The following is a 27,807-nucleotide window of genomic DNA, read 5'->3' on the forward strand; positions in this document are numbered from 1 at the left end:
TTAGATTCGAATCTTGTGAATGACGAATTCAATACCAAATTAAGTTGTTCATTGTATAGCTTAGTCGTCTCCCCCCTTAGTGTAAAAGAGCGATGTACTAAAAAAAAAAACTGCTTAATTTTCTCATCACTAATTAGAAAACACCGATAAGAATATTCATTGTTTTCGGCTTTTTAGTCAAAATAGTTTCTGAGATTGGCATAACTCTTCACTTTGGTCTCTGAAGATGAAAACTGATAGAAGTGGTCCCTAAGTTTGTCCATCGTAAATTATTTTGATCATTTCATGACAAATTTGTCAATTCATATCTTTGTTAAGTAGAGAGGTTGGTTTGACAAAAATACACTTTAAAATGTAGTCTCGTAGTTGTTCAAGTGACAATTAAATGATGACATTGACAAATTTTTCACACTATGACCAAAATGAGATTTACAATGGATAAACTCATGGACTACTTCTATCAATTTTCATTATTAGATATCAAAATGATGAATTATGTAAAATTCAGAGACCATTTGGACAAAAAAAAACCGAGGGCCTAAATATCTTTCATTTTTCCTTAAGGTTCCCTCTTTCTTTGAACTGCAGTCTGTAGCTATACCTATCAAAGTCAAAATTGGACAGCAAAAATTGATTCCTTAATCTTTATAGTATAGAAAAACTTCTATCTTCACAAAGAAATGTCAACTTCTTTGCAATTTTTTATTTATATATTAAGTGTGGTTATTCTCAACCGAAATATTCATTTAAATTGTTTAGCTATAGATCATGATCTGCAGGCACCCTTGGTTGTTAATTGATTGTTTGAAACCAAGAGTAGACTTTGTGATTAAATTACTCCGCTTGAAGGAGAAAAAGAACTGAAATAAGGGTAAATTAAAGTATATAGCTTTGTTATAAGTTATGAAGCTTTCATATTTGAAACATGTAACGCTTGTAGGAAGTTAGGTTTCCATGCATGCACCAAATTTATAATAACTGAAACAAAATTTATGGCTTATGGAAACTTAAGTTATTATAAATTTGGTGTAATGCGCTACAAATTTGGCTAATATAAACTTGTCATGATTTGAGGAAACTATCTTGATTTCATTCAGAACTTTATATTTGAAGGATTGTATTTCATTTTAATAGTTTTGAAATGAGGTCATTTCCTTTGAAAAAGATCAAAGAAAAAACGTACAACCTAGCTCAATGCTTGACTCATGATATGGATCATTAGTGGATAAACCTTGCTTAATGCTTGACTTAAACCAGTATTTGTTTGGATTAATTAATGAAATATCAAACTATTGTTTCTTGCTATAAATAAATACATAAACACAGAGAAATGAAATCTGCTTCGATTCGTATCACTCGATGTGTTTAGTTCTTGAGGTCGTTGGTTCCTTTGCTGGGTCCAGAAGGCGGCTTTGTTCCTTTGGGAAGAAGATTCAAAACGAGCGGTCCATACTTTGCAGCTGCAGCAGCACCAAATATTGCACTTTCAACAGCAGAAGCTTGAATATCTGTATTGTCGTCTTTGTGGTATGGCAACACTTGCTGTTTCCGTGGCTGTGAAGGGTTTTCTGGTAATAACGTAAGGTGGTCGTTCAAGAGCCTAGCGGATGCAGAAGATGTTAGCACTGATGACAACACTATGAGGAAGAGGATTAATACCGTTTTTGCCATTATGGTTTCTGTGAAAAACTTGGAGAATATGAACTGATTTGGAGGGAAGTAATGGGATTGGAAGATTGAGGAGGAGGAGGAGGAGGAGGAGGTGGTGGTGGAGGAAGAGTGGTGTGAGCTAAATAAGCTGCTGGTTAATTTGGGTTTTGGGTGCAGTGTTGAAGAAGGTGTGAGGTTTATGGGGATTTTGTGGGGATTTTGTGTGAATTTAAAGTGTGTTTTGGAACCTCAAACTGTTGTATTCTTCAGTTTGACGGAGTCTTGTCACGCGCTGCTACGGCTTTATTAGGAAGTTGGCTCCTTATCATTTACATAATTTCAAGCATAATTATTATTTCGGACTGACTATGGTTATGAAGTTTATATTTTTTATGACGTGATATGTTAAATGATGCGTACAACTAATATTGAATAAAATAAAATTCTTAATTAACGTAGAGTAGAATGGTACAAAATATGTTCTCATTTAACATTTTTCTTTTGGTATTAAGGGCGTCAAAGCTGAAACTGCAGTCTAATTTTTGTTGTGTCTAAAAACTTTACAAATATCTTCGAACAAAACTCATCTTGTATAGGTTGTTCAATCACATTTAACAAAATAATAACATTAATCAATATAAAGTGTACATCTTAATTTAAGAAAAAAATTTAGTGTGATGGGAATACAGGTTGGTATACTAAATGTCGTAATTCAAATAGTTAAAAGTTTGTGTTTCAAGTATCCAACTATTTGTATTGTAATATGCGGTGCACCGTGATGTGTTCTTGACACGCATAAAAACTCCACCCAATTTAGATGTTCACTATTTTCTTTGAAACTGTTATTAGCACTCTAAAAATATTTTCTTACATTCCTCACAAGTGTATTTTTCTTTCTAATTATAAAAATTTTTGAATGCAAAATAAGATTTTTAGAGTTCCAATAATTTTTTTTTTTTTTTTTTTTTTGTGGTGCTATAATTTTGGTGAAGGCGCGTGAAGAGGACAGGGAGTGGGAGAGGAGGTTCCAGCGATTGCGGACCAGATAAGATGCAATCGGCCCCACGTCAGCTGAAGGGAGATTTCAACCGCGTAGAAATTTGTCAACTTTTAGTACGCGTAGAGATTTCAAACAGTCCGCGTCCGAGAATCGCCACCGTCCCTCACAACTCACAAACCTTTTCTTTCTGGACATTTGGACCGGGCACTAGGGAAAACTGTTTGCTAGGCCTGCTTTGGCAATTTATTTACCTTTTCCCAAGAGAAATTCCCAAAACCGTCCATTGCCCATGCAGTATAGAATGGACGATGATAGATGTTTTAAATTACTCTAAAAAAGTAATCACTACAGGTGGTTTAATGATTGAGGATAAATTTCAAATTTGTATTCAACATAACACGTTTTGAGTTTAATTTTTGGCTTTGATGAATCGCACGATTATGGTTAGGGAAGGTTGAAATGCCTCTTTGAGTATTCTCAACTCCTGAAATGATAAAATATTTGACGAAACTATCAGTTAGTCCCATTTTTACAAAGAAAAAATTACTCTACAAAAGTTGAGTTCGAATGCAGAGAGACGTGCGTGCTCTTCTAACTAGTTGGCCTAACCCTATGTACGTATTCGAGATGGACAACATATAAATTGTAAAATGAAATTTAAATTGCACTTAAAAAAGGTTGAACAATCAACAAGGCATCTATAAAAAGTGACTTGCTTAGGAATCGAATTTGAATTTTGTCACTACTTAATTGGATTCATTTGGACCGTAAGTGTCACCCAATTGGAGCATAATATTGGAGCATGGGATACTTGCTTGACTATATGCATTGGAGGAATTAAACCGCGTTGATGTCACAACTTGTATTCATCAAATAGTATACAACAAATTGAAATTTGAAACCAATAACAAGTATTTAATTCAAAGTGGAGAAATGGCACGGTTGCACCATGCATGAGATCAGGGCCGGCATTAAGATTTTGGACCTTGAGACTCAAGTGGAGATCTTGTGCAATGGCACCACTTACACTCTTTCAGAGTAAATTCTGCATGAGATAAAAATATATATTTACTTACTCATTTCGTTTTTAAAAGTTATTTGAGAATGTTTTTTAAAAAGTTGAAAAGTGTTTTTGAAAAAGTTAAAAATGTTTTCTTACAAACAAAACGTTTCTAACCATATTAGCGCATAACTTAAAAGTGTTTATGAGGAAGGGAATCACTTTACAGATAAGTACATGATATGTGCTCACCACATAAGCTAGTTCTCAACATGGCCTTAGAATGAAGTCGGGAACTTTCCTCATGGCAATGTCACAGTCGATCCTAGCTAGTTCCCAACACATTATAACGCGTGTTTAATTCACTCCGTAATATAAGTATATAAATTTTGTTGTTCACTTATATTATTAGTATGTGATGGTACGACTATGACATCCAAATTTGCCTTGCTTTTGCGAGTTCTTTTGAATGAGCAGCATACATTGAAAATGCTTGCAACCTGTTAGTTTGTACGTGCGCATACACATGTAGCTTACGTGTATAAACCATTCGGCAGATGATCAAAATCCCATCCGAATGAACAGAGTTTTGAGAAAATATATGTCATTCGCGCGCAGTCGTTGCATCATTTGGGACATAGAGTGGTACTTTTCCTTTTTTGGGTCAGTACATCCGGTGGTACTAAAGGAGTTCCTCTTCAAAAGAGCATCCTCTCTTAATTCACTTTGTGGGTATCATAAGGATTCTCATATCCTAACCGTTCATTATATATCGTACGATCAGTTTTCATTAAATACTACTTGTGTTTAATTTTAAATGAAAAGAAAAATCAAAAGATTTATGATCATATGATACACAATAAATAATTAAAATATAAGGATCTCTAAAATTCCCATAATTTGAATCTGGATAGAATCTAATTCCTCTTCTAAATAATAGGTTTAGGCTTAAAATTTAAACTCAGCTTTTGGACGTGAATATGCCAAAAATGTAATAGTCAATAAAATAATAGTAAAACTAATGAAAAGAGCTTCAAATCTTTACATTTTAATCAAAAATCACCCACTAACTTTATTTTAATAATAAGGACAAAAGACTAAAAACAAAAAAAAAACATAACAAACCCAGCGCGTGCCCCCCCCCCCACCCCAGTCCACTTTTTTTCTCCTACCTTTTGTCCCATCATTCAGCTACATTAATAGTTTTTTTTTTTTTTTGCATAGAATAAAAAAAAACTTCGAATTGAATTACATTCTCCTGTTTTATTTTTGTGGTGTTGTTTTCTAATAGTAGTCATGATGATGAGAAACTTTTCAATGTGCCCATAACACGGAATGGTACACTCCATACAAGTTATGAGAATCTTGTGTTAAAAAATTAATAACATAAAAAATAAAATTTCCCACCACACTTATATAATAACATGTGGTATATCATTTGTGTTATGGGCACAAGGAAAAATTTCTCGAATATGACACCTAAGCTCAAGAAATTGGATGGAAAGCTACATTTATTATTGTAGGTATATGAAAAAAGTGAGGAAATTTATGAAACGAAAACAAGAATTAGACATAATTTGAACACTGGACTATACACTATTTCTGAAACTGGAGTAAGAACTAGACAATATTTATGAATTATGACAAAACAAGTATGCACTATTTATGAAAGTGAACTAATAACTAGACACTATTTATGAAACCGGACCAAGAAAGAGACACTATTAATGAAATGTTACCAATTAATATACATTATTTATGAAACTGGACCCAATAACTAGACATTATTTATGAAACATGATCAAGAACTAGACATCATTTAATGAAAGTGGACAAAAAACTAGACACTATTTATGAAATTGAACCAATAAATAGTATAGTACCGCTTAGTTTCATAAATAATGTTCAGTTTTATAAACATTATTCAGTTTCATAAATAGTGTACATGTACTGCGCGCGCGTCAGGTTTTTTTTAATTTTAAATTGTGTCATTTTCGTTAAAAATTAAGTTTTTCTATCATTTTTATTAAAATTTAAGGGTTTTTCATTAAAATTTAATTCTTTTTCATTAAATAAAATTTATAGCATATTTTTTTGTTAAAATAAACTTAGTTCAAGCCCTTTTCATTAAAGTTCCCTAAAATAATATCAAGTAAATTATACTTTTTAAAACCATTTTGCTCATTACGAAAGAATAATAAAGAATTTAAAAGTAATCGGTTTAAACAAGCCGATCAAAACCAAGTTCGAGCTTGAAAAAAGACATGCCCCGATCTCGGTGTCCTTCATGGCCATGTGTTGGCCGACATTTGAAGGTGAAGCAAGTCATCTTATCATGTGTATGCTCTGAACTTGTTCATGTATTTTCATATTTTAATTTTTAAAAATACATATTTTATTTGGAACAAATTTGTATGGATATTTACATCTTCTTAGCATAAACAAGAAAGGATAGCTTGCATCACCCTTGATAGTCGGCCAACACGGGGTCCAATGGCATAGCCAAAAATTATTCGGTGGGTGGGCTAAGCTAAAATTATACTACGAAATCAAATTTTTAATCTTATGTTGCCTACATAAAGTTATATAATAGTAAAAACTTGAATGTAGTAATTTGAAACAAGAATTTTATGCTATGTTTTCTAGGTTTCTAGCCTTCAAAGCTTTCAAGTGAATAAACTAAGAAACCATTTGTGGTATGAAAGTTTTAATGTACTACTATTAAATATAATATTGGTTAAAGTGATAAGTTTATTTAACATCTATTAGCTCTTATTATTATTAAAAGCAGCCTTACTAATAAAAAAATTCATTTGTTAAGTGGAATATGACAATTAACAAATGAATATTTTTAAGCTTGAAGAACCAAACTCTCCCTATGCTATAGCCTAGAGGAGCCTTGTACTTGGCTCCGCCCTTGACGGGGTCATCCTGTTGTAATATGAGAATGTATAAACATGTTCAGAGCATACACATGATAAGATGACTTGCGTCATCCTCGAATGTCTTCCATCACGTGGCGATGGCCATCTCGGTGTCCTCCTATGAGCCTTTTTTGAGTTTGAACAGAACTTGAACACGAATAATATCATCTGATCTTAGTTTGAGCACTTTACTACTCAGCTTGACTCGGCCAATTTACATCCTTTAGTGGTGTGTGTCTACATCAACCTTATATACGTTGGTCCGCAGGCCAACTTTTTAACGAAGCTTTATCTCTGTCCAGATTGGATGACATGACACTAGCACCATATGGTGGTTCATGCACTAACTTAATAAATCAAATTCATGAGCATATGGCCTCACCACCTATTAAAGTAGTGCATGTCTCGCTTATTCTTCTCCCTTTCGACTATTAATTACCATATCGATTCTACTGAAAAATGGGGAGGAGGAAGTTGTTCGATATTCTGCTCATTTTTCTCTTCTTCTACTGCCTGTGGGCTGTGGTTGTAACTATCAGACTCAATAGTGGAAAATATCAACTCCGGGTGCCACAATTTTAAAATCGTCGCGAAAGCGTTTGGTTATGGGAGAGTTTCCGGGAGAAGCTGCTGATTATGATGTCGGCAATGGAGATTACGATTATTATAGATGGTATGGCGATGTTCCGAGCCCCGGTGTTGCTCACTGATCGATCATGATCATGAAGTGAGTCTGCTCTGATGGGGTTTTTAATTTTCCTTTTAAGGGGTTTGTTTTACTCCAAATGTGCCAACTTCTTGTTAGACATGTATATTTCCCATCAAGAAGGAGCTTTATAAGAAGGATTCCGCTCCATTATTTATGGAGTAGGGTAAGATAGCGAAAGTCTTGTCTTGAACGTTTCGTGATCAGTATTGATAATATAGTGACCAGTTAGAGTACGATATTTTCACTATATTTTTGGCTTTACACCATAAAGGTACCGTGCAGTCAACACATGTTACCAAACGGACAATATTTATCCGATCCTTGAGTCATATTTCTTGACTATTTGTAAGTCCAAATTAAGTAGCCAATTATAAATCACAATCAAACATGTATAATACTCTCTCTTCAATCAATCAACAGTTGAAGGATTCTTGATTAATCAAAAGTTCACAATTAGTAGGTAAAAAACACAAAGAAAAGCGACTTCATCTCACTTTTACATCATAAAGTTTGCTCACTATCCTATTTTTAAAACAAAGTAAATAAAAAAATACAATCAAACAAAAGTATGGTATTTGTCACAGCAAGGAAAATGCCAACAAGCTCACTCAAATACATGATACAGTTTAAGCACCATCCTATTCAGCAACTGTGAAAGAAGAATGCTCCATGGCATGTTTACTAGCAAAGAACCAAGCACAATCCAAAACCCCGCGAAGAATCCAAGTCCCAAGCTCAGGTAGAACCACTTGTCTTCAAGTAAACGGTATCCTCCTCCGTCTTGCTCAACTGTTGGTGGCACCATCCTATCTGAGCTGCAATTCGTGTTGAGTGGATCTCCGCAAAGTTCATTGCCGATGAAGCTAGACTGATCAAGGCTCTGAAGCTGAGTGCTTTTCGGAATTTCTCCCGTCAAACTGTTGTAGGACACTTTTAAGTGACTCAAAAATGTCAAAGTTCTCATGCTTTGGGGAATTTCACCATCAAGTTGGTTCATGGATAAATCCATAGACTCTAACCATTTCATGTTACCAAGCTTTGAAGGGATTCTTCCAGTCAAAAGATTTTTCGATAAATTCAAGGACTGCAAGCCAGGGAGGCTGGTCAGTTCGTCAGGGATCTCTCCAGATATCATGTTGTCCGAAAGGTCCATAATTATGACCAACCCAAGTGTTGACGTCCCATAATATTCGTCTTGTCTCCCTTTTGTCACCACTATCACAGAATCCAGAAGAAAACCGAAAAAATTCCACACCTTGTATACATCTGGCATGGTGACCATGGCATTGAAATTTTGGAAGCATGTTGGTATTGCTCCTGAAAGGTTATTGTTTGCAAGGTCCAAGATTTGGAGAGTTTTCTGATGACAGAGTTCATGAGGAATGTCTCCTTGAAGCTTATTTGAATGAATGTTAAGAATCATCAATTTCGGAAGGCTTGTCCCAATCCATGTAGGAATGCTTCCAGAAAACTTATTTTGGCCTAGGTCAACAAGTAACAAATCCGTACAGTTTTGCATGGACAAGGGTAATTCTCCATATAGATGATTATTGCGCAAATGCAATGATAACAGTCTCTCCAAGTACCCTATGGAGCTTGGGATGTTCCCAGTCAGCTTGTTGCTGTTTAAATTTAAAGTTGACAACCATTTCCAGTTCATCAAACAATTTGGAATTTCTCCAGTGAGAAGATTGTCCCTAAGATGAAGCTTGGTAAGTTCTTTTGGTTGTCCATCCTATCACAAAAGAAGTGGAAGAGAGATCCAGAAAATGATGAGCTGGAAAGATCTAGTTCACTTACTGAGGAGGAAACCAAAGGTAACGAACCGTTAAACTAGTTAAAACTCAGGTCAACAACCGAAAACAAACTCCCCCCAACTATTCCTTGAATCTCAACATGCAACTGGTTGCTAGAGAGATTTAGAGTATCCAACTGCCAAGTTATGTTCCAAAACCAAGTCAGAATGGTGTCTGAAATTCCTGTATTGGGTAGGCTTAGAAGCTTCAATTGCGTTTGTGTCCGAAGCCACATAGGAAATTCATGCCCTAGATGCCAATAAGCCAACGATAAACGCTCAAGTTGGAAAGGAGGAAGCCAGTCTCGACTTGTTTTCAATGTCAATGGGTTCATGGCTGCAATGAAATGCTTCAGTTTTGTGAGGTGGGAAAAATGAGCTTGAGACACCACACCTTCGAATTGGTTATCGGATATATCCAGAAAACTCAGCATTTTCAGCTGACCAATCACTTCCGGAAGAGTTTCATTAAACCGATTATCGGAAATGATTAAGAACTCCAAGCATGATAGGTTACCTAATGAAATTGGGATGGGACCTGATATTGAATTGCCATAGATATCAAAGTGGTTTAAGTTTCTAAACTCTCCTAACTGCTTTGTTAAATGACCTGAAAAATTATTACCACTAACGACAATGACTTTATTGGGTCTGGACTGTAAGAATAAGCATAGCCTTTATAATATACTTAGCCAAGAACACAAGAATTTAGCAACTAAATCACAACCAACGCATCAAATATGTTATACATATGCAAATACTGAAGTAATATCTGCAACACATACCTGCCTGCAGACTGCTTACGAAGTCTTTCCCATGTGTGCTGTCAGAAGACAGCAGATGGTGCTGCTGCATGTGTGGCGTGCTGTCACTTGTATTTTGAATTGTAAAGTTGTATGTTGCAGTGTATATAACAAAGCCTTCCCGTAAGGCCTAAGATATGAAATTGATTTGAAATGCTGCTGTGTTTCTTAGTTTAACACATACATGGATGAAGAAGCCATGGACGAATCCACACACAACCTTCTCCTCTCTGCAAAACTCAATGCTCTCCAAGTTATAGGTAATTGGAACAATAAGAGCGTATTTTTGTGAGAGCAGGGGCTTGTGGTTTTTATACTACAAAATCTGGATTACCCTATAATAATCCTACAAGGAATACAAGATCAAATCCTTGTACAAGTATGAGTTCTATTTTCGAGCCAACAATAGAGTTTCAATCCAAACCAAAGTTGAATTAACTCTTATAAACACATTAAGACATCTTTATACCAATCTGAAATAACAATGATTATTACTAAACTGTGAGAATCACACTAATACTCTAACATGCACCACACACAGACAAGCTTTCAAAGATATCTGATACGTTTGTTGTATGAAAGATCAAGATCCATCAGCTCACATAGATTATCTAATGCAAGATCTGGTTCCTTGGGATGGCTAGAAAATGTACCTTGAAAACCACAACTACTGAGATAAAAGGGAAGTTAAATTTCAAAGACTGAAAACCCACCTAGGCATCAAAGAATCAAAACTGCTATAGGAAAGATCGAGGACAGAAAGCGAAGTAAAATTTATGATAGGAAGAGGGGGAATGTGATCAAGTTGACAATTGACCATATGTAACTCTACCGAAAAAAGGAAGCTTGTTTATTGCTTGCAACCAATTAGATGCTTTGCCATGATTAATAAAACTCAGGTCTAGGTTTTTCAAGTGGGAAAGACTGGAAAGCCATTCGAGATTCTCAACTTTCAGCGATTGACAACTGAGACTGAGAAAATGTAGATTTGAGAGGTTTCCCAATTGAGGATGAATTAATCCTTGGAATCCGGCAACTGAGAGGTTAAGGTATCTCAAAGTTTTAAGAGAACCCAAGAAGCTAGGAATCATGCCTTGAAAATTGTTGCAACTTAAGTCCAAATAGTTGAGATGCTTCAAATGGAGCAAAGAAGGATTTATCTTACCACCCAACCAATTAGCTGATGAAATTGAGGTTCCACCTTAAAACCAATTGGCAATATGGGGGGTAGCCTAAGATTATATAAGCACATAGCAAACCTTGTTTCTTACCGATGTGGGACAACTCTCAACATTAACGAGGTGAAGCTCTCGGATGTGACCAGTTAAGTCATCACAGAAAACTCCAGTCCAGTTGCACCAGACCCCATCACTAGTCCATGACGAGAGCCAATTTGAAGGATCCTCAAGATCTTGCTTGAACATCAGAAGCACTCGTTTGTCACCTTCCCTGCAACGCACACACAGATTTCCATTGCATAAACCGACATCAGTAAAGGTTGCAATGGTTAGAAACATGATCATAAGAAGCAAAGCAGCTCTCATGGGGCTCTCCATAGTGTTGCCTTGTAATAAAAACGAAGTAGGTGATTTGTATGAGCAATGACGAGTAGTGTTACCTATATATACACACATATACTAAACATAGAAGACAACAGGAGAATTACAGAACTTTGGTTTTTTCTTTACAACATGTGTCTGTCTTCATCAAAGGAATATAAAAGAATCCAAATATAACTTGGGAAAACTGTTTGCTAGGCCTGCTTTGAAATTTTATTTACCATTTCCCAAGAGAAAATTTCAAAAATTTCCATTGCTCATACATGACAATGTCATAAGTTTTAAATTACTCTAAAAAAAATTGAATCTTGAGTGCGAAGAACCAAGTGTACTCTTCTGACTAGCTAACCTAATTTTATGTATGTATTCGAGTCAATGTATTAAAAGCGTGAGGCGTGGGCAAGGCATCTGAGGGATAGGCCAGCCTAGGCGTGAGGTGAAGCCTCATAGGATCTAAATTTTTTAATATATACACTGAGCGTACACTTATATTATATTAAAAAAAAGATTATTAATCAATAATCACCCTAAGCACACACATATATTATAAATACATACACACACACACATATATATATATATACATATATTATATATATATATATATATAATAGAGGATGAAAAGCACAATGAGCACACATATAACAATGCACGTAGAAGGCACACACATCCATTATATAAAAAATAAAAATCAGAAAACAAGGTAAAGAGGTGATAGTGCAAGGAAGAGATATGAGGTAGTTAAAACCCTACCCAAAATTTGGGTTTGGGAGCAATAAAAAAAAAAAAAAAATCCCCTGAGGCGCGCCTAGGTGGCTCCGGCGGCGCCTTCTGCCCACTCTCTCAAAACAGAGGCGGCAACCCTCAAGCCCAGCTTTACTGGACGCCTAGACGCACCCTCAGGCGAGTCTTTTAAAACATTGATTCGAGTTCAAGGTGAACAAATTGTAAAAAGAATGTTGCTTAGAACTCGCATTTGAATTTTGTCACTAATTAACTGGATTCATTTGGAGTACACTGCCAATTGGAGCATAATATTAGAGCATGGGAGACTTGCTTGACTATATGAACCTCACCTGACCTACCTCCCATTAATTAATTAATTAATTAATGAAATACGTTTGGTTTGGAGGTAGGGATTGGAGGAATTAGACTGCGTTGATATCACAACTTGTTTTCATCAAATAGTTTACAACTTGAAATTTGAATCTAATAACAAGTATTGAATTCAAAGTGGAGAAAAGGCACGGTTTTACCATATATGAGATTAGGGCCGGCCATGAGATTTAGGGGTTTGTTTTTTGTAATAGAATTAAAGGGTTCCGTTTTGCTCTTTATGTGCCACCTTCTTGTTAGACATGTATATTTTCCCATTAGGAAGAGCTTCATAAGAAGGATTCCACTTCATTATTTATGGAGTAGGATAAGATAGCGTGCATCTTTGTCTAGAACGTCCCATGACTATGTACATATCATACAGTGACTAGTTAGAGTTGAATGTTTTCACTCTATTTTGGGTTCACACAATAAAGGTACCATATAGTTAATACATGTCACCAGACGGACAATATGATAATTGTGGAGCAAAAAATAATCAAGAAAAATATAGAGGCGACACGTAGATTTTTGGGTTAAAAAGACAAGATTACCCTCAAGGCACACCAAGATTTCTACACGCAAGCCGTGGGCAATCATCTCTCAATCAAGTCAAAATTGCCCAAAATAGGTATTTATTCAAAACTTATTTCATCTATCCTCATCAAATCTTCTGCACAAGGTAACCCCCAAATCATTCATTTCTAAATTATATTAATTAGCTAATTAACTGATTAATTAATTACCCAATTAATCTATTATTTAGCTAACAAATCACGAATCTCATCCAAAAAACCATCCAAGTGGCTGGTCCATCTCCTCCCAAAGGAGCTGGCCACACCCCTATATAAACACCCTTATTCTCTCCAAAACCTAAGTTCTACACTCTTGCTAAATTCTCTAAATTCTTCCAAACACTTTTCCCTCAAAATTCAAACTTTGGCATCGGATGTTCTTCGGCCAAGGCCCTCCCCATTCATCGTGGGCGTGTGAGGCTCTTGGCTTTGACCTAAGGTGGTGTTTTATTCCCCTCTATACGTTTTGTAATATATCCTCTGCGAGTTCGAGTTCTTGATGCTAAATTATATACATGATGTCAGAGATGTATATTCCCAAATGTGTTGTATACGTAAGAAATATATTGTCTTGTTAATAAGAGAGTCTCTGGTTGAGCCTTGGAGTTTTGTTGAAGCAACAGTTTGTCTTAGTTTAATTACCAATTTAATTTGATTATAACTAGACAAATTGAGGCTGCAGATCTTGGAGCTGCATTCTCCACCTTCGAATTATCTCCCGCTGAATCGTTGACGCCATATGTTAAGGTTACAAAATTTTACTTTGAAGAACACAATTTTACTTTGAAGAACACCTAGTTTAACGACCAAAGAGATAAAAAGTTTAGTGTCACATCGGCTAGCGAAAATGAGAATGTACTAAAGAGGTAAAATAAAAAACAAGGCCCAGCGTGTTAAAGCTCATACCTTTCTCGATCTTTTGGCTAAAATCAAGTGTAGTGTCTGTTTTTATTAATTTAATACTGGATATAGTGGGTTAATGGTCGATATGATATTAAATTAATTTTTTAAGAGAGAGGATCTCCTACATTAGTTTGCTATTGACATTCTCGCATGTCTTCCAAGCGATGCCCTACTGCTCGGGCCTTGCGCACCCCACCAAATCTCAATCATATTCTTTCTCATGGAGCCCAATGGGCTTATGCCCCTTTGAATTAGAAACGATTTTGTGCGTGGAATTAAAAATACATTACATGAGCATAATACTGTAGCAGATTTGTTAATTAGAAATGATTTTATACGTGGAATTAAAAATGCCTCACATGAGCATAATAAAGTAGCCGATTTCTTGGGTTAGCCAAGTGTAAACGCTTCCAAGTTTTTTTTTTTTTTGGCGTCTACGACATTACAATTTACAATCTTTCTATGACAATGTTTTTTTTTTTAATTACAAACTGTATTCTATATTAATGTACAGTAGGAGAAGTGGATTCTAGAGAAATGCTCTAATCACTATAGAGAATTCCACCACTTACAAATTGCGAGAAATTAGTTGTCAAACAATGTGCAATTAATTAAAGTAATACATTTTAGATATGAATTATAAATTATAAACATAATTCATAACATAACTCATAAAAGGAAAAAAAAAAGAACCGATAAAAAAAATCAATCAAACAGAACTAAAAAAGTAATACGTACAACCTTCTTTTATGTACGTGACTTTAAGGGGATTTGTTCTATTTGAATGGAAGGACGTCGCCCACTTTAAGTGGACGTCCAAACTATTTGACCACCTCTGTTTTGGTTTTGTCCTTCCTTAAAAGGCGGTTTCAGGTCGTTTGGGTGGGCAAAATGGGCTTCGGTGAAGGAGCTTTTTACGTACTAGAGTCGCTCTGCCTACTGGAACACTTAGAGGAGCTCCAGTGTCGATCACTTCCATTCCTCTCTTTAAGCCATCTGTAGCACACTCATAGCTACAAATCTAACTTGATTATTCTAATAATTGATGTACTTCACAAGTCACATTATTATGTAACTCGTGTTCCTAACTTCCCACGAAGTGGCTTTTTAATGAATTTCACTTGTTGCTCCAACTACAATCACACACACATAGGGGTGCAAGTTGGAACGCTGCTTTCGACTCCGACTGTAAAATTTTCGAATTCGAATATTTTTCAAAAAACTAGAACCTAAATTGGAATGCATTTTTAGATTTCAAAATTTCTGAATTTGCAATTTGAAATTTTTCAAAGTGTTCCGAACTAATTTTGTTAAAAAAAACTTTCGAAATATTTCAATTTTTGGTATAATTATTGACTCAAATTATATATTTTGTAATCTGGTTTTGCATTTTATTGTCAGTTTTGAATACATTTTGTTTATTGTTTTTAACAAAATTAATTGAATTTATACATAAGCATATATCAAATTTGTAGATAAAATAATAAATTACACGTACGAAAAAGTTGGAGAATATTCAAAAACTTATAAAATATATGAATTTCTTAATTATGTTCCGAAATTTTTTAGATTATTCCGATTCTAAAATTTCCGAATATGTCGAAATTTATGAATATAAAAATTGAGATATGGTCCGATCCTATTCGATTCCAAAATTTTAGAACATAAATTAAAAACGTTGTTTTTTATCCTATCCTTGAGTCTTATTTCTTACTCTTCTTGACTATTTGTACGTTCAAATTAAGCAGCCAATTATAAATCACAACCAAACATGTATAATACTCTCTCTTCAATCAATCAACAGTTGAGGAATTCTTGATTAATCAAAAGTTCACAATTTTCAGCACCAGAAGGAGATGGATCGTGATTGTAAAATTGTACAGAAAAAACACAAAGAAAAGAGACTTCATCTCACTTTTACATCATAAACTTTGCGTACTGCCCTATTTAAAAAAAAATATACAATCAACAAAAGTACGATATTCGTCAAAGCAAGAAAAATGCCAACAAGCTCACTTGAATACATGATACAGTTTAAGCACTATCCTATTCAGCAACTGTGAAAGAAGAATGCTCCATGGCATGTTTACTAGCAAAGAACCAAGCACAATCCAAAACCCCGTGAAGAATCCAACTCCCAAGCTCACACAGAACCACTCGTCTTCGAGTAAACGGTATCCTCCTCCTCCGTCTTGCTCAACTGTTGGCGGCATCCTATCTGCGCTGCAATTTGTGTTGAGGGGAGCTCCACAAAGTTCATTGCCGATGAAGCTAGACTGATCAAGGCTTTGAAGCTGAGTGCTTTTCGGAATTTCTCCTGTCAAATTATTGTAGGACACGTTTAAGTGACTCAAAAATGTCAAACTTCTCATGCTTTGGGGAATTTCACCATCAAGTTCGTTCATTGATAAATCCATAGACTGTAACCATTTCATGTTACCAATCTTTGAAGGGATTCTTCCAGTCAAAAGATTGTTCGATAAATTCAAGGACTGCAAGCCAGTGAGGCTGGTTAGTTCCTCTGGGATCTCTCCAGATAGCATGTTGTCTGAAAGGTCCATAACTATGACCAACCCAAGTGTTGACATCCCATAATATTCGTCTTGTCTCCCTTTTGTCACCACTATCACAGATTCCATAAATAAAGGGGCAAAACCCAGCGGCTTGTTTACATCTGGCGTGGTGGCCATGGCACTGAAATTTTGGAAGCATGTCGGTATTGCTCCTGAAAGGCTATTGTATGCAAGGTCCAAGATTTGGAGAGTTTTCCGATCACAGAGTTCATGAGGAATGTCTCCTTGAAGCTTATTTGAACGAATGTTAAGAATCATCAAATTCGGAAGGCTTGTCCCAATCCATGTTGGAATGCTTCCGGAAAACTTATTTTGGCCAAGGTTAACCACTAACAACTCCGTACAGTTTTGCATGGACAAAGGTAATTCTCCATATAGATGATTATTGCGCAAATGCAATGATACCAAACTCTCTAAGTACCCTATGGAGCTTGGGATGTTCCCAGTCAGCTTGTTGCTGTTTAAGTTTAAAATTGACAACCGTTTCCAGTTCATCAAACAATTAGGAATTTCTCCAGTGAGAAGATTGTCCCTAAGATGAAGGCTGACAAGGTTTTTTGGTTCGTTCATCCTATCACAAAAGAAGTGGAAGAGAGATCCAGAAAATGATGAGCCGGAAAGATCTAGTGAGGATACTGAGGAGGAAACCAAAGGTAACGAACCATTAAACTGGTTAAAACTCAGGTCAACCGAAAACAAACTCCCCCCAACTATTCCTTGAATCTCACCATGCAACTGGTTACTAGAGAGATTTACAGTCCACAACTGTGAAGATATGTTCCAAAACCAAGTCGGAATGGTATCTGAAATTTCTGTATTGGGTAGGCTTAGAAGCTTCAATTGCGTTTGTGTCCGAAGCCACACAGGAAATTCAGGCCCTAGATGCCAATAATCCAACCATAAACGCTCAAGTTGGAAAGGAGGAAGCCAGTCTCGACTTGTTTTCAAAGTCAATGGGTTCCTGGCTGCAATGAAATGCTTCAGTTTTGTGAGGTGGGAAAAATGAGCTTCAGACACCACACCTTCGAATGGGTTATCCGATATCTCCAGATAACTCAGCATTTTCAGTTGACCAATCACTTCCGGAAGAGTTCCATTAAACCGATTATCAGAAATGATTAAGAACTCCAAGCATGATAGGTTACCTAATGAAATTGGGATGGGACCTGATATTGAATTGGCATAAATCTCAAGGTGGCTTAAGTTTCTAAACTCTCCTACCTGCTCTGTTAAATGACCTGAAAAATTATTTTTCGATAACGACAAGGACTTTATTCGGTCTGGACCACACACAGACAAGCTTTCAAAGATGTCTGATGCATTTCCATTGAATTTGTTATATGACAGATCAAGATCCATCAGCTCACACAGATTATCTAATGAAAGATCTGGTTCCTTGGGATGGCTAGAAAATGTACCTTGGAAACCACAATTTTTGAGATAAAGAGAAGTTAAATTTCTAAGACTGAAAACCCACCTAGGCATCAAAGAATCAAAACTGTTCTCGGAAAGATCGAGGACAGAAAGCGAAGTAAAATTTATGATAGGAAGAGGGGGAATGTGATCAAGTTGACAGTCGACCATATGTAACTCTACCAAAAAAGGAAGCTTGTTTATTGCTTGCAACCAATTAGATGCTTTGCTAACATTAACAGAACTCAGGTCTAGGTATTTCAAGTGGAAAAGACTGGAAATCCATTCGAGATTCTCAACCTTCAGGTTATCACTGAGACTGAGAAAATGTAGATTCGTGAGGTTTCCCAACTGAGGAGGAATTAATCCTCGGAATCCAGCTTCTGAGAGGTTAAGGTATCTCAAAGTTTTAAGAGACCCCAAGAAGCTAGGAATCTGCATGCCTTGAAAATTGTTGTAACTTAAGTCCAAATAGTTGAGATGCTTCAAATGGAGCAAAGAAGTATTTATCTTACCACCCAACCAAGTATTACCGTTGTAGGAATCCCAAATGGCGTAGTGGAAATCCCGCTGAAAGTTGGGATTAGTGAGGCGGAGCTCGCGGACATGACCAGTTAAGGGATCACAGACAACTCCAGTCCAGTTGCAACAGTCTCCATCACTAATCCATGATGAGAGCCGATTTGAAGGATCCTCAAGACCTTGCTTGAACATCAGAAGCGCTCGTTTCTCACCTTCCCTGCAACGCACACGCAGATTTCCATTGCATAAACTGATATCAGTAAACGTTGCAATAGTTAAAAGCATGATAATAAGAAGCAAAACAGGTCTCATGGGCTTCTCCATAAAGTCGCCTTGTAATAAGAACGAAGTAGGTGGTTTGTATGAGCAATGACAACAGTAGTGCTACCTATATATACACACATATACTATACACAAGCCTATCTAACCTTGCAGTTTCAAAGAAGACTGACTGAAGGTTGAATTTTCTCTCATGACCATGACAGCCTACCTAACCTTGTCGAGAGCCAACAGCGAACGCTTCCTTGCAGTTTAAGAGAAGACTGACTGAAGGTCGAATTTTCACCTCTCCCAGACCCTGCGTAAAGCGGGAGTTTTGTGCACTGGGTACGACATTTTTTTTTACCCTTTCTACGTTATGCACGTAACGTGCTGAATTTTCGAATGCGTCCAATTTTCATTTTTTCTTGGTTCCCTGGCAATGAATTGGGTGTGAGGGCCTGTTGATTGTGGGCTTTTAGAGTCTTCGTAGAAAATGTAGCATGTTATTCCAATAGAGTGTGACCAACGGTCTGCATATTCCATCAAAGATAGAGTAGCTATATTTGATAAGTTGCGTGCATAACGTGTTCGTATTGTTCAAGATGTTTGATAAGTTATGCACATGACTTGTTCTCTTTGAAAATTCATGGAACCATCTTAATTGTCTCCCTTTTGGTAGGTATATCCGCGGGAGTAGGATTCTCTACCCTCATATTTTCATCCCCTTCCCTTCCCTCCTCTCACACATTGTTTTTTGTCTTATTATCTCTATAAAAAAATTAGGGTAAAGTACAAAAACTACCTCAACTATTGGTATCACAACACTTTCATATCGCATCTTTTAAAATTGACAGTGTCATACCGCATCTTACGAATTTGTGATAATGTCATACCTCCGTCAGTTTTTCTGTTAATTTTTCTATTAAATACTGACGTGGCCCGACACTTGTCCCACTCACTAATCCAGCTGGATTAAAAAATAATTAAATATATTTTTAATAATTAAATATTAAAAATTTAAGAATAAAAAAAAATCCTAGGGGTGCGGCATCCCCTTTCCTTCTCCCGCACCAATTTCAATTTTTTTTTGTTCTTCTCTCTCCTTCTTCTTCTTCTTCATCTTCTTCTCCTGGGCCGAAACTGGATTTGTCAATTTTTTTTCGTTCTTCTTCTCTCTCCTTCTTCTTCTTCTTCTTCTTGGGTCGAAACTGGGTATGAATTTTTTTTTCTTTTTGTTTTTTGTTTTTTTTTTGGTTTCAGGGTTGCAGGTAGAGGGAAAAGGGGACGAAAATGAAGATGGGGAGGAGAAAGAGAGGGTTTTTCTTATTCTTCTTGGGCCGAAACTGGGTTCGATTTTTTTTTTTTTTTTTTTTTTTTTGGGTTGCAGGTAGAGGGAAAAGGGGAAGAAGATAAAGATGGGGGAGGAAAGATGAGTGCGCATTGGGTTGGGGGGGGGGACGAACTGGGTTGGCAAAGTGAGGGAGGTGGAGTAGTCGAGGAAGATGATGCCGTGGAACAGCATCGTTGCGATCTCCAGATCGAGGGTGGCGGGATGAGGGAGGCGGAGTAGTCGAGCAATATTGGGTTCTTCGTTTTTGGGGTTTTCGAATTGCGACAACAATTGCTACAATGGGAAGGTGGGTTTTGTTCCTCCGGGTTTTGGGTCTTCTGGGATGCAGATAAGTGAGAGAGGCGAGAAAAGGGGGAGAGAGAGAGAGAGAGAGGAGAGAGAGGGTGGTGGAGGACGGGTGGGAAGGGGTTTTGGGTTGCAGAGAAAAGAGAGTGGCAAGAAAGGGGGGAGAGAGTGAGAGAGATTTAATTTTTTTTTATTATTAAAAATATATTTTATTATTTTTTAATCCAATTGGATTAGTGAGTGGGACATGTGTCGGGCCACGTCAGCATTTAACAGATAAATTAACAGAAAAACTGATGGAGGTATGACATTATCACAAATTCGTAAGATGCGGTATGACATTGTCAATTTTAAAAGATGAGGTATGAAAGTGTCATGACACCATAGTTTTTTGTATTTTACCCAAAAAATTAATATAAGATGTTGACGTGATTTAACCGTGACCGTTCAAATAGGAATGGATGAAAGGGTAAAGAGATTAAGAACTTAGGACTCATTAATCTAGTAAAAAGATTATGAGGGTAGAGAATCCTTCTTGTATATTGGAATCCTATAGGATGCGTTTGGTACGCAGACGGGACGGAACGGGACGGGACGGGATGGGACGGAACGGGACGGGACGGGACGGAACGAAGGTGTAATTTTTGAAAAAGACATGGGGTATATTTGTCTTAAAATGGTAAAACATTGTGTTCCACAGACGTGGAACAAACCCGTTCCAGGGGGGCAGGTGGGACGCAAAAACACCCAAAATCTGTCCCGTGGAACAGCCCGTTCCACCCATTTTTGGCGCACCAAACGCGGGACGGAACGCCTCGTCCCGTTCCGTCCCGTCCCGTCCCACGTACCAAACGCACCCATACAGAACTCGACATAATTTGGAAAATCTTCCCAACGTCTGGCCCATCCAAGGTCCTATCAACTTTTTGTAATTTGGAAAATCTTCACAACGTCTGGCCCATCAAGGACCTATCAACTTTTCGTGCCACATACGTAAACCTTACCATGTGAATATAACACGGTCCCCGCTTTTCTGCCCTCCCAGTTTTTATACACTCTCATCCCCTCTTATTTTGTGCGGTCACGGTTAAGCCACGTCAATATTTTATATTGATTTTTTTTATTGAGATAATAAGACAAAATGCAATAGTGATATAAAATGTTAACATGACTTAACCGTGATCGCACAAATAGGAAGGGATGAGAGTGTATGAGAATTGGGAGGGCAGTGAAGCCAGGTCCATATAACACATCAATGGCTTACAAAATGCCGACAACGGATGCTTCCCGGCAGTTTAAAAGAAGACCCACTGAAGATCGAGTTTTCTTTCTTTATACGAAGATATTTTTTATCACCAACGCTACTTATTTTTTAAGATGTTTTGAACGTGTTTAAAAGGAAAAAAAATAATATTTAATAAATAACTTATTGAATCACATTATTGTATGCGTAAGAAAGACCTTTTTTATCACCGGCACTACGCGTCTCTTAGGATGTTTTGAACATGTATAAAAATAAATAAAATAATTTTTAATAAATAACTTATTGAATCATATTATTGCTAACTCATTGTGAGGTACTAATTATAAATAATAATAATAATTATTATTATTAAAAAACAATGTTTTTATGACTAAATTATCTCTGCGTTATTTGATGCATTATTTTGAGTTGCTTTTATACTTTTTGTGAAGCCCATGACCCCAAATGGGACTTTCCGGCTTTATATATAGACTAGTCTTTCTGTACCCGCATGAGGACGTGCAAAGACCTTTTTTATCACCAATGTTACGGGCCTCTTAAGATGTTTTCAACGTGTTTTAAAATAGAGAAAATAATATTTAATAAACAACTGATTGAACCTCATTATTACTAGCCCATTGTGAGGTACTAATTATAAAATAAAATAAAAATTAATTAATTATTAAAAAAACATTATTTTTATGACGAACTTACCCTTGCATTATTTTGGGCTGCTTTTGAACTTTTTTGTTTGGAAAGCATTTATGTTCAATTTTTTTTGTTTTTTTTGGGTTTTGTTTTGGTGAAGCCTATGACCCCAAATGGGACCTTCTGGCTTTAAATGTACATATTTCTTGAATAAATTATAACATCTTGTTAATTTTTTGCCATTGATTAATGATCAAATATTAAAAGAAGTGTGTGAAAAATAAAAAGCATTACAATAAATAAAAAACAACAGGAGAATGGACTTTTCGAAATATTTAAACAGTTGAGCAGTTAAGCAACAGTGAGCGCCCGCCCAGGACCGCAACTCCGGAGAGGCCCACAAATTTTTTTAAGTAATCGCCCCGCCTACGACCGCAACTTGGGAGAGGCCCTCAATTTTTCAAATATATATATATATATATATATATATATATATATATATATGTGTGTGTAATTTTTACAATTTAAGTTCAATAAAAATATCAAAAAATAAATCATAAGCAATAATATAATTTCCTCAAAAATAATTTTATTGTTTTTTTTCTTTTCTCTCACCCACATGTAACTATAGTTTTATTCTTTTAAATCTAATTAAAATTTAAAAATAAAAAATATAAGTTATTTTTCTCAATACAGACCCACTTGCTTTCTCTCTGCGTTTTCACAAAAACTATCGCCCTTCTCTCTCAGTCTTTACATGGTGATCACTCTGATATTGATGGGAAAAACTTGTTTCTAGAGCTAAGAATCTTCAGAGAAACTTTACCAAAGGAAATAAATCGAGCAATGGAAGTGTTGAAATATATGAGACAAATGGATAGTTGTTTCCTGAATGCATGAGTTGCTTATAGAATTTTGTTAACCATACAAGTTACTATTGCCTCTGCAGAAAGAAGTTTTTCAAAAATAAAGTTGAGCAAATCTTATCTTCGATCAACTATGTCACAATAAAGATTGAATGAGTTAATTATTTTATCAATTAAAAAAGAATTTGTAGAAAAATTAGATTATGTAAACTTAATCAGTATATTGCGAGACGTGTAATATTAAAGTAATATTTATATCTCTTTTTTCTTTTGATGTTAACTTTTAATAATATTTGATGTAGAAATAGACTTTTTCATGTACTTAGCGAATTTTTTTTTTGTACATATCAATGTTCAAAGGCGGGGGCTAGAAAACTTTTGGTTACCTACTTCAAAGCCTCGCCTAAGACCCTAATTCTCAGACCTGGCTCTGTATCCACCCTTAACATAACAAATACATGGGAGAGAGATTTGTTTCAACATGTGTAGTTTGTGGCTTAAAACGGGACTTTGATTGTTTGTGTTATGAGCTTGCCAACCAGCTAGGGTGGATCACCATCTAGATTGGATTTATTGCATGATTTTGTATCCCAAAACCCTCATCGAATCGATTATGGTAGAACATGCATCTTCGGTTCAGTTTAACAAACCGCGCTCACAAAAACAAAGTAAACCTAACTATTGTTAAACGGTTGGACTGGACGGTTTAGCCTAAACCAAGTTCTTGTTTTCTTTTGCATTTTACAACTTTGTTAAGGCAATTACGATTTAAAAAAAAATATATGCATCTAAACTTTAAGGTTTACTAACTAATATAGTTACAGTAAATATCTTCAAAGTTCCATTGAACTTTAAATTCCAAGTTCTTATCTATTTATTAGCAAATAAGAACACCGTACATGTAAAACAAAATAGAAGCATAAATGAATATATAAATGGTCAGTCCATCCATCAACGAAAGCTCAATATCGCAGAGCATTGATATAACATCCTGGCATCATTTTTTTTACAATTTTTTATACAAGTTTTTATAGTTTTTACTCTGCAATTATTTCAATGATCTGAACCGTCTATTTTTTAAAGATTTTTCTCAAAGATCATGTCTACTAAAAATCATGTAAATCCGAAATCATATGACCATTGAATTAAGGTTTAGAACCATATTCTATGTCTTAGTAGTTTTGGATTTGTTTAATTTTTTTTTTGTAAGGATGATCCATGAATGATGTTCTAAAAAATAGACGGTTCAGATCGTTAAAATACACTATGGAGTGAGCCTCATAAGTAAATAGTAATACACCAATAAATCTTTCCTGTCACACAATTTTATTGGAATGTCAATTTTCAAATTGTATTGTTCTTAATGTCATTTACTGTTTGGAGGTTACAAAAATCTTTATCCGAAGACGAGGATAATGTTTACGACCAAAGAAAAATGGATTTTTTTATATCCCACATTGACCGGTCTAGATGATAGTGAGTTGCATAATTGATATAAAAATAAAGGCTCAATCAAATAAAACTCAAACCTATTATAGTTAGTCTAGTGTAAGGCTTAACCCATTTTTTCGGCATTTTAAACCACATTATTATAGTTAGTTTAGTGCAAGGTTTAGCCATTTTCTCACTAATTTAGTGTAGATAATATCGTTTATGAAAAATAAAATGTGTAGAATAGGTTTTTAGACCATCTCCAAAGGAGATGTCAGATCTTAAGTGAAATGTCATGTAATCAAATTTGAAAATAGAAGTAAACTTCAACTGATATGTTATGAGTTTTCATATGTCAAATTTGACATGAGAAAATGTGATGTCAAATAATTTTTAATTATTTTATTATGTGGGTCTCATTAATACACCAATTAAAGATCTTGAAAATTTATTTTAATGTATCCTACAAATATCATTTATACCAAAAAAACATATCGGTTAAAAAATAGAAAATCTGACATTGTCACGTCAACCATCAAATTAACATTTGACATTTATCTTTTGATATCTCCATTAAAGATATTCTTATCAGTTTAATATATGATACGTAGAGTCGTTGACCAATGATTCACATGATGTTAAATTAATTTCTTTAAAATGAGAGCCTACTACAATATACTATTGAGGTTCTCACACGTCGCGCAAGCGTTGCACTATTGCTCGGATCCGGCGCACTCCATCAAATTTAGTCCGAACGTTTTCTTTGTAGCAAGCCCAATGGGCTTTTGACTGTTTCCATGAAAGTGTTATGTTTACGAATCGGTTTGGTCTAATGGATTCGTTTTGCTACGTAAGCTTAACTAAATCTGCCCTTACATTAATTGGCAAGCATTAAAAAAAAAAAAACTAATAAAAAGAGCTTTAATATATTGCATTTTAATAAAAAAATCATGTTATAACTTCATTTAATAGTCAAGACAAAATCCAACTTTAAACCAGTCCAATTAAAATAGCCAAATGATGAGTTTTCGATTTTACCCTTAACGGCACGTCTTTTGTCCGTCTAATATCCTTCTAGAGCTCTCTGCTAAGCCTTATCTCCCCTCTCTGTCTCCTCTTCCGTTGCTCCATCACCCCAACAGTGACTACCCCTGCCATCTCACTCACTCTCAATCATCATTAGGTACTACACTTTCACTCATGTCCTCATTGTCTTCGTCCATTGACGTCGAACAGAACTGCCTCAGTGTTACAACAATAACGCTAGAGTTTCCCGTCGAGATTCACCAGGAGGAGAGGGTCTACGTCTCGGAGTTGATATTCGGACACCTCATGACCAGTAGCAACTATGATGATACGATGAAGAAGACCACCAGTGGACGCAAAGGCTACGGCACCAAGCTTACGAACATCTTCTCCACCGAGTTCATCATCGAGACGGCAGACATAATGCGATAGAAGTATAAGCAGGTATAAAATTGTGGATTCTCTAATTTATGTGATGTTTGATTTGTGTTTTAGGGTTCTAGTGTTTTGTGGAATTTCGGAATTAGGATTTGGTCTTCTATTTTAGGGTTTGGTGTGTATAAAATTGTGGATTTTAAGGTTTCAATGTTTGGTGGAATTGCAGAATTAGGATTTCATCTTCCATTGTGATTGTTCATTTGATGTAATTTTCGTTTTGTAACATGTGATTTATTGGGGATTACTGTGACTAGTTTTTCAATGGGTTTGGCTAATTTGTGATTGTTCGTTTCATGGACTTAAAAGTAGGTTTATCTTGAGCACCTGTAAGAGGTCCTGAGAAGATGATGAACATGGAAATGGCATTGAAAGTCAACAGAAGAGAATTTTAAAGAATTTTGAGATTTCATTTTAATGAATCCATATATATATATGCACACACATTTAATAAGAAATATGAATATATACTAGCTAGTATGCATATAGCTTTAGACGGTGATCAGTAGTTGATGAACCGAACCGTTACATAGAATTATACATAAAAGGTATAAAATATCGATAATATCAGAAATATCGGTAGTCCAAAAACACGGAAATTTCGGTGGAAATATCGGGATATTATCGATATTGATAAAAATTGAATAAAAACCATGAAAATTGTAAGAAAAACTTAGGAAATTTTTATTGAAACTTTGCAGGATGTTTATTTAGTCAATTATCTATTAGTTTATCACAAAAAAATTGAAAGGAAATGCATTGCATGATAGATATAACTTATTTAAGTTGATTATATAGCGAGCTGGCAAACATTGTGAGTGTAGAAAATATGTAGTAATTAATGAAAGAAGTTTAAACACACCAAAATCATTTATATATAATGAATTAGTACAATATTTTACACTTTATACTTTGTATAGTAAGATACATGAGTGACTTAGCAAGATCTAAAATATCGATGATATCGGAAATATCGGTAGTCTAAAAACACGAAAATTTTGATAGAAATATCGAGATATTATGGATATTTTAGACCATACATAAAACTATGACAGAAACTTGGCAACGGCACAATCAAACCAAAAGTACACTTAACAGAAGTGAATAACTTTACCCCGATCCCTGAATTGATTTTTTTTTGAAACGGATACTTTTAAAGATGCGTAGTACTTGTACTTATCTAAGACTTAGAGTAACAAATTACGGAGTTATATAGCTTTAAAGCATTTTCTGCATAATGATTTTTTTTTAGGAACTTACACGAAAAGCTATCGGTACTGTTCATTTTAATGAAAAACCACATTTTTAAACTAAAAAATAAATCATGATACAATTCATTTTACTCTTTATTTTGTTCTTATTGTTAAAACTCAGTGTTTTCAAGCTCTTTTTATTAGTTTCATGTCTGCAACTAAATTCTTAGACTTTTCCTTTAATAGTTATTGTCAAATTATTGGAAAGTGTTCCTTGCCAAACATCCATGCACTGCGTAGCTTAATTAATAAATAACCGCTCTCATTCTTCCCACCTAATCAGCTCCTTACTCAATGGAAATTATAGGATTTTGAAACAATAAAGCTTTATGTAACAAAAAAGCCTCGTGTATAATTCTATGAAACAAAAAGGCCTTGTGTATAATTAAACTTATTTTCATAAATAGTATGAGTTATTTTAGTTCGGTTTCATAATTTATGCTGCAACCTATCATTTTTACTTAGATGTGCTTGGAGTAAGATTTGC

General features: G+C 35.4%; 2 protein-coding genes, 1 long non-coding RNA gene, 2 other non-coding genes and 1 pseudogene across 5 annotated transcripts; 3 read left to right on the plus strand and 3 right to left on the minus strand.

The window, feature by feature from the left end:
• Positions 1 to 1,365: 1,365 nt before the first annotated feature.
• On the minus strand, positions 1,366 to 1,671 carry LOC103438317 (uncharacterized). Its single transcript, XM_008376869.3, has one exon. It carries the CDS (start codon positions 1,669 to 1,671, stop codon positions 1,366 to 1,368), a length of 306 nt encoding a protein of 101 aa, XP_008375091.2.
• A 6,175-nt stretch (positions 1,672 to 7,846) lies between these two features.
• On the minus strand, positions 7,847 to 11,437 carry LOC103437992 (receptor-like protein EIX1; annotated as a pseudogene).
• A 2,575-nt stretch (positions 11,438 to 14,012) lies between these two features.
• LOC114826809 (U2 spliceosomal RNA) lies at positions 14,013 to 14,209 on the plus strand. Its single transcript, XR_003775835.1, has one exon. It is a non-coding gene; the product is annotated as a U2 spliceosomal RNA (small nuclear RNA).
• A 1,592-nt stretch (positions 14,210 to 15,801) lies between these two features.
• LOC103426428 (receptor-like protein EIX1) lies at positions 15,802 to 18,899 on the minus strand. Its single transcript, XM_070825606.1, has one exon. It carries the CDS (start codon positions 18,843 to 18,845, stop codon positions 16,026 to 16,028), a length of 2,820 nt encoding a protein of 939 aa, XP_070681707.1. The 5' UTR covers positions 18,846 to 18,899; the 3' UTR covers positions 15,802 to 16,025.
• A 6,257-nt stretch (positions 18,900 to 25,156) lies between these two features.
• LOC114826821 (U2 spliceosomal RNA) lies at positions 25,157 to 25,346 on the plus strand. Its single transcript, XR_003775836.1, has one exon. It is a non-coding gene; the product is annotated as a U2 spliceosomal RNA (small nuclear RNA).
• Positions 25,347 to 25,692: 346 nt separating this feature from the next.
• LOC139197666 (uncharacterized) lies at positions 25,693 to 26,466 on the plus strand. The gene is made up of 2 exons (XR_011583211.1): positions 25,693 to 26,076; positions 26,377 to 26,466. It is a non-coding gene; the product is annotated as an uncharacterized lncRNA (long non-coding RNA).
• Positions 26,467 to 27,807: the final 1,341 nt, after the last annotated feature.

This window comes from Malus domestica, chromosome 01 (assembly GCF_042453785.1).
Source record: "Malus domestica chromosome 01, GDT2T_hap1".
NCBI classification, from domain to species: domain Eukaryota; kingdom Viridiplantae; phylum Streptophyta; class Magnoliopsida; order Rosales; family Rosaceae; genus Malus; species Malus domestica.

Bases quoted from the DNA above. Each gene is read 5' to 3' on its own strand.
- LOC103426428 (XM_070825606.1), bottom strand. From the start codon at position 18,845: ATGGAGAAGCCCATGAGACCTGTTTTGCTTCTTATTATCATGCTTTTA.
- LOC103438317 (XM_008376869.3), bottom strand. From the start codon at position 1,671: ATGGCAAAAACGGTATTAATCCTCTTCCTCATAGTGTTGTCATCAGTG.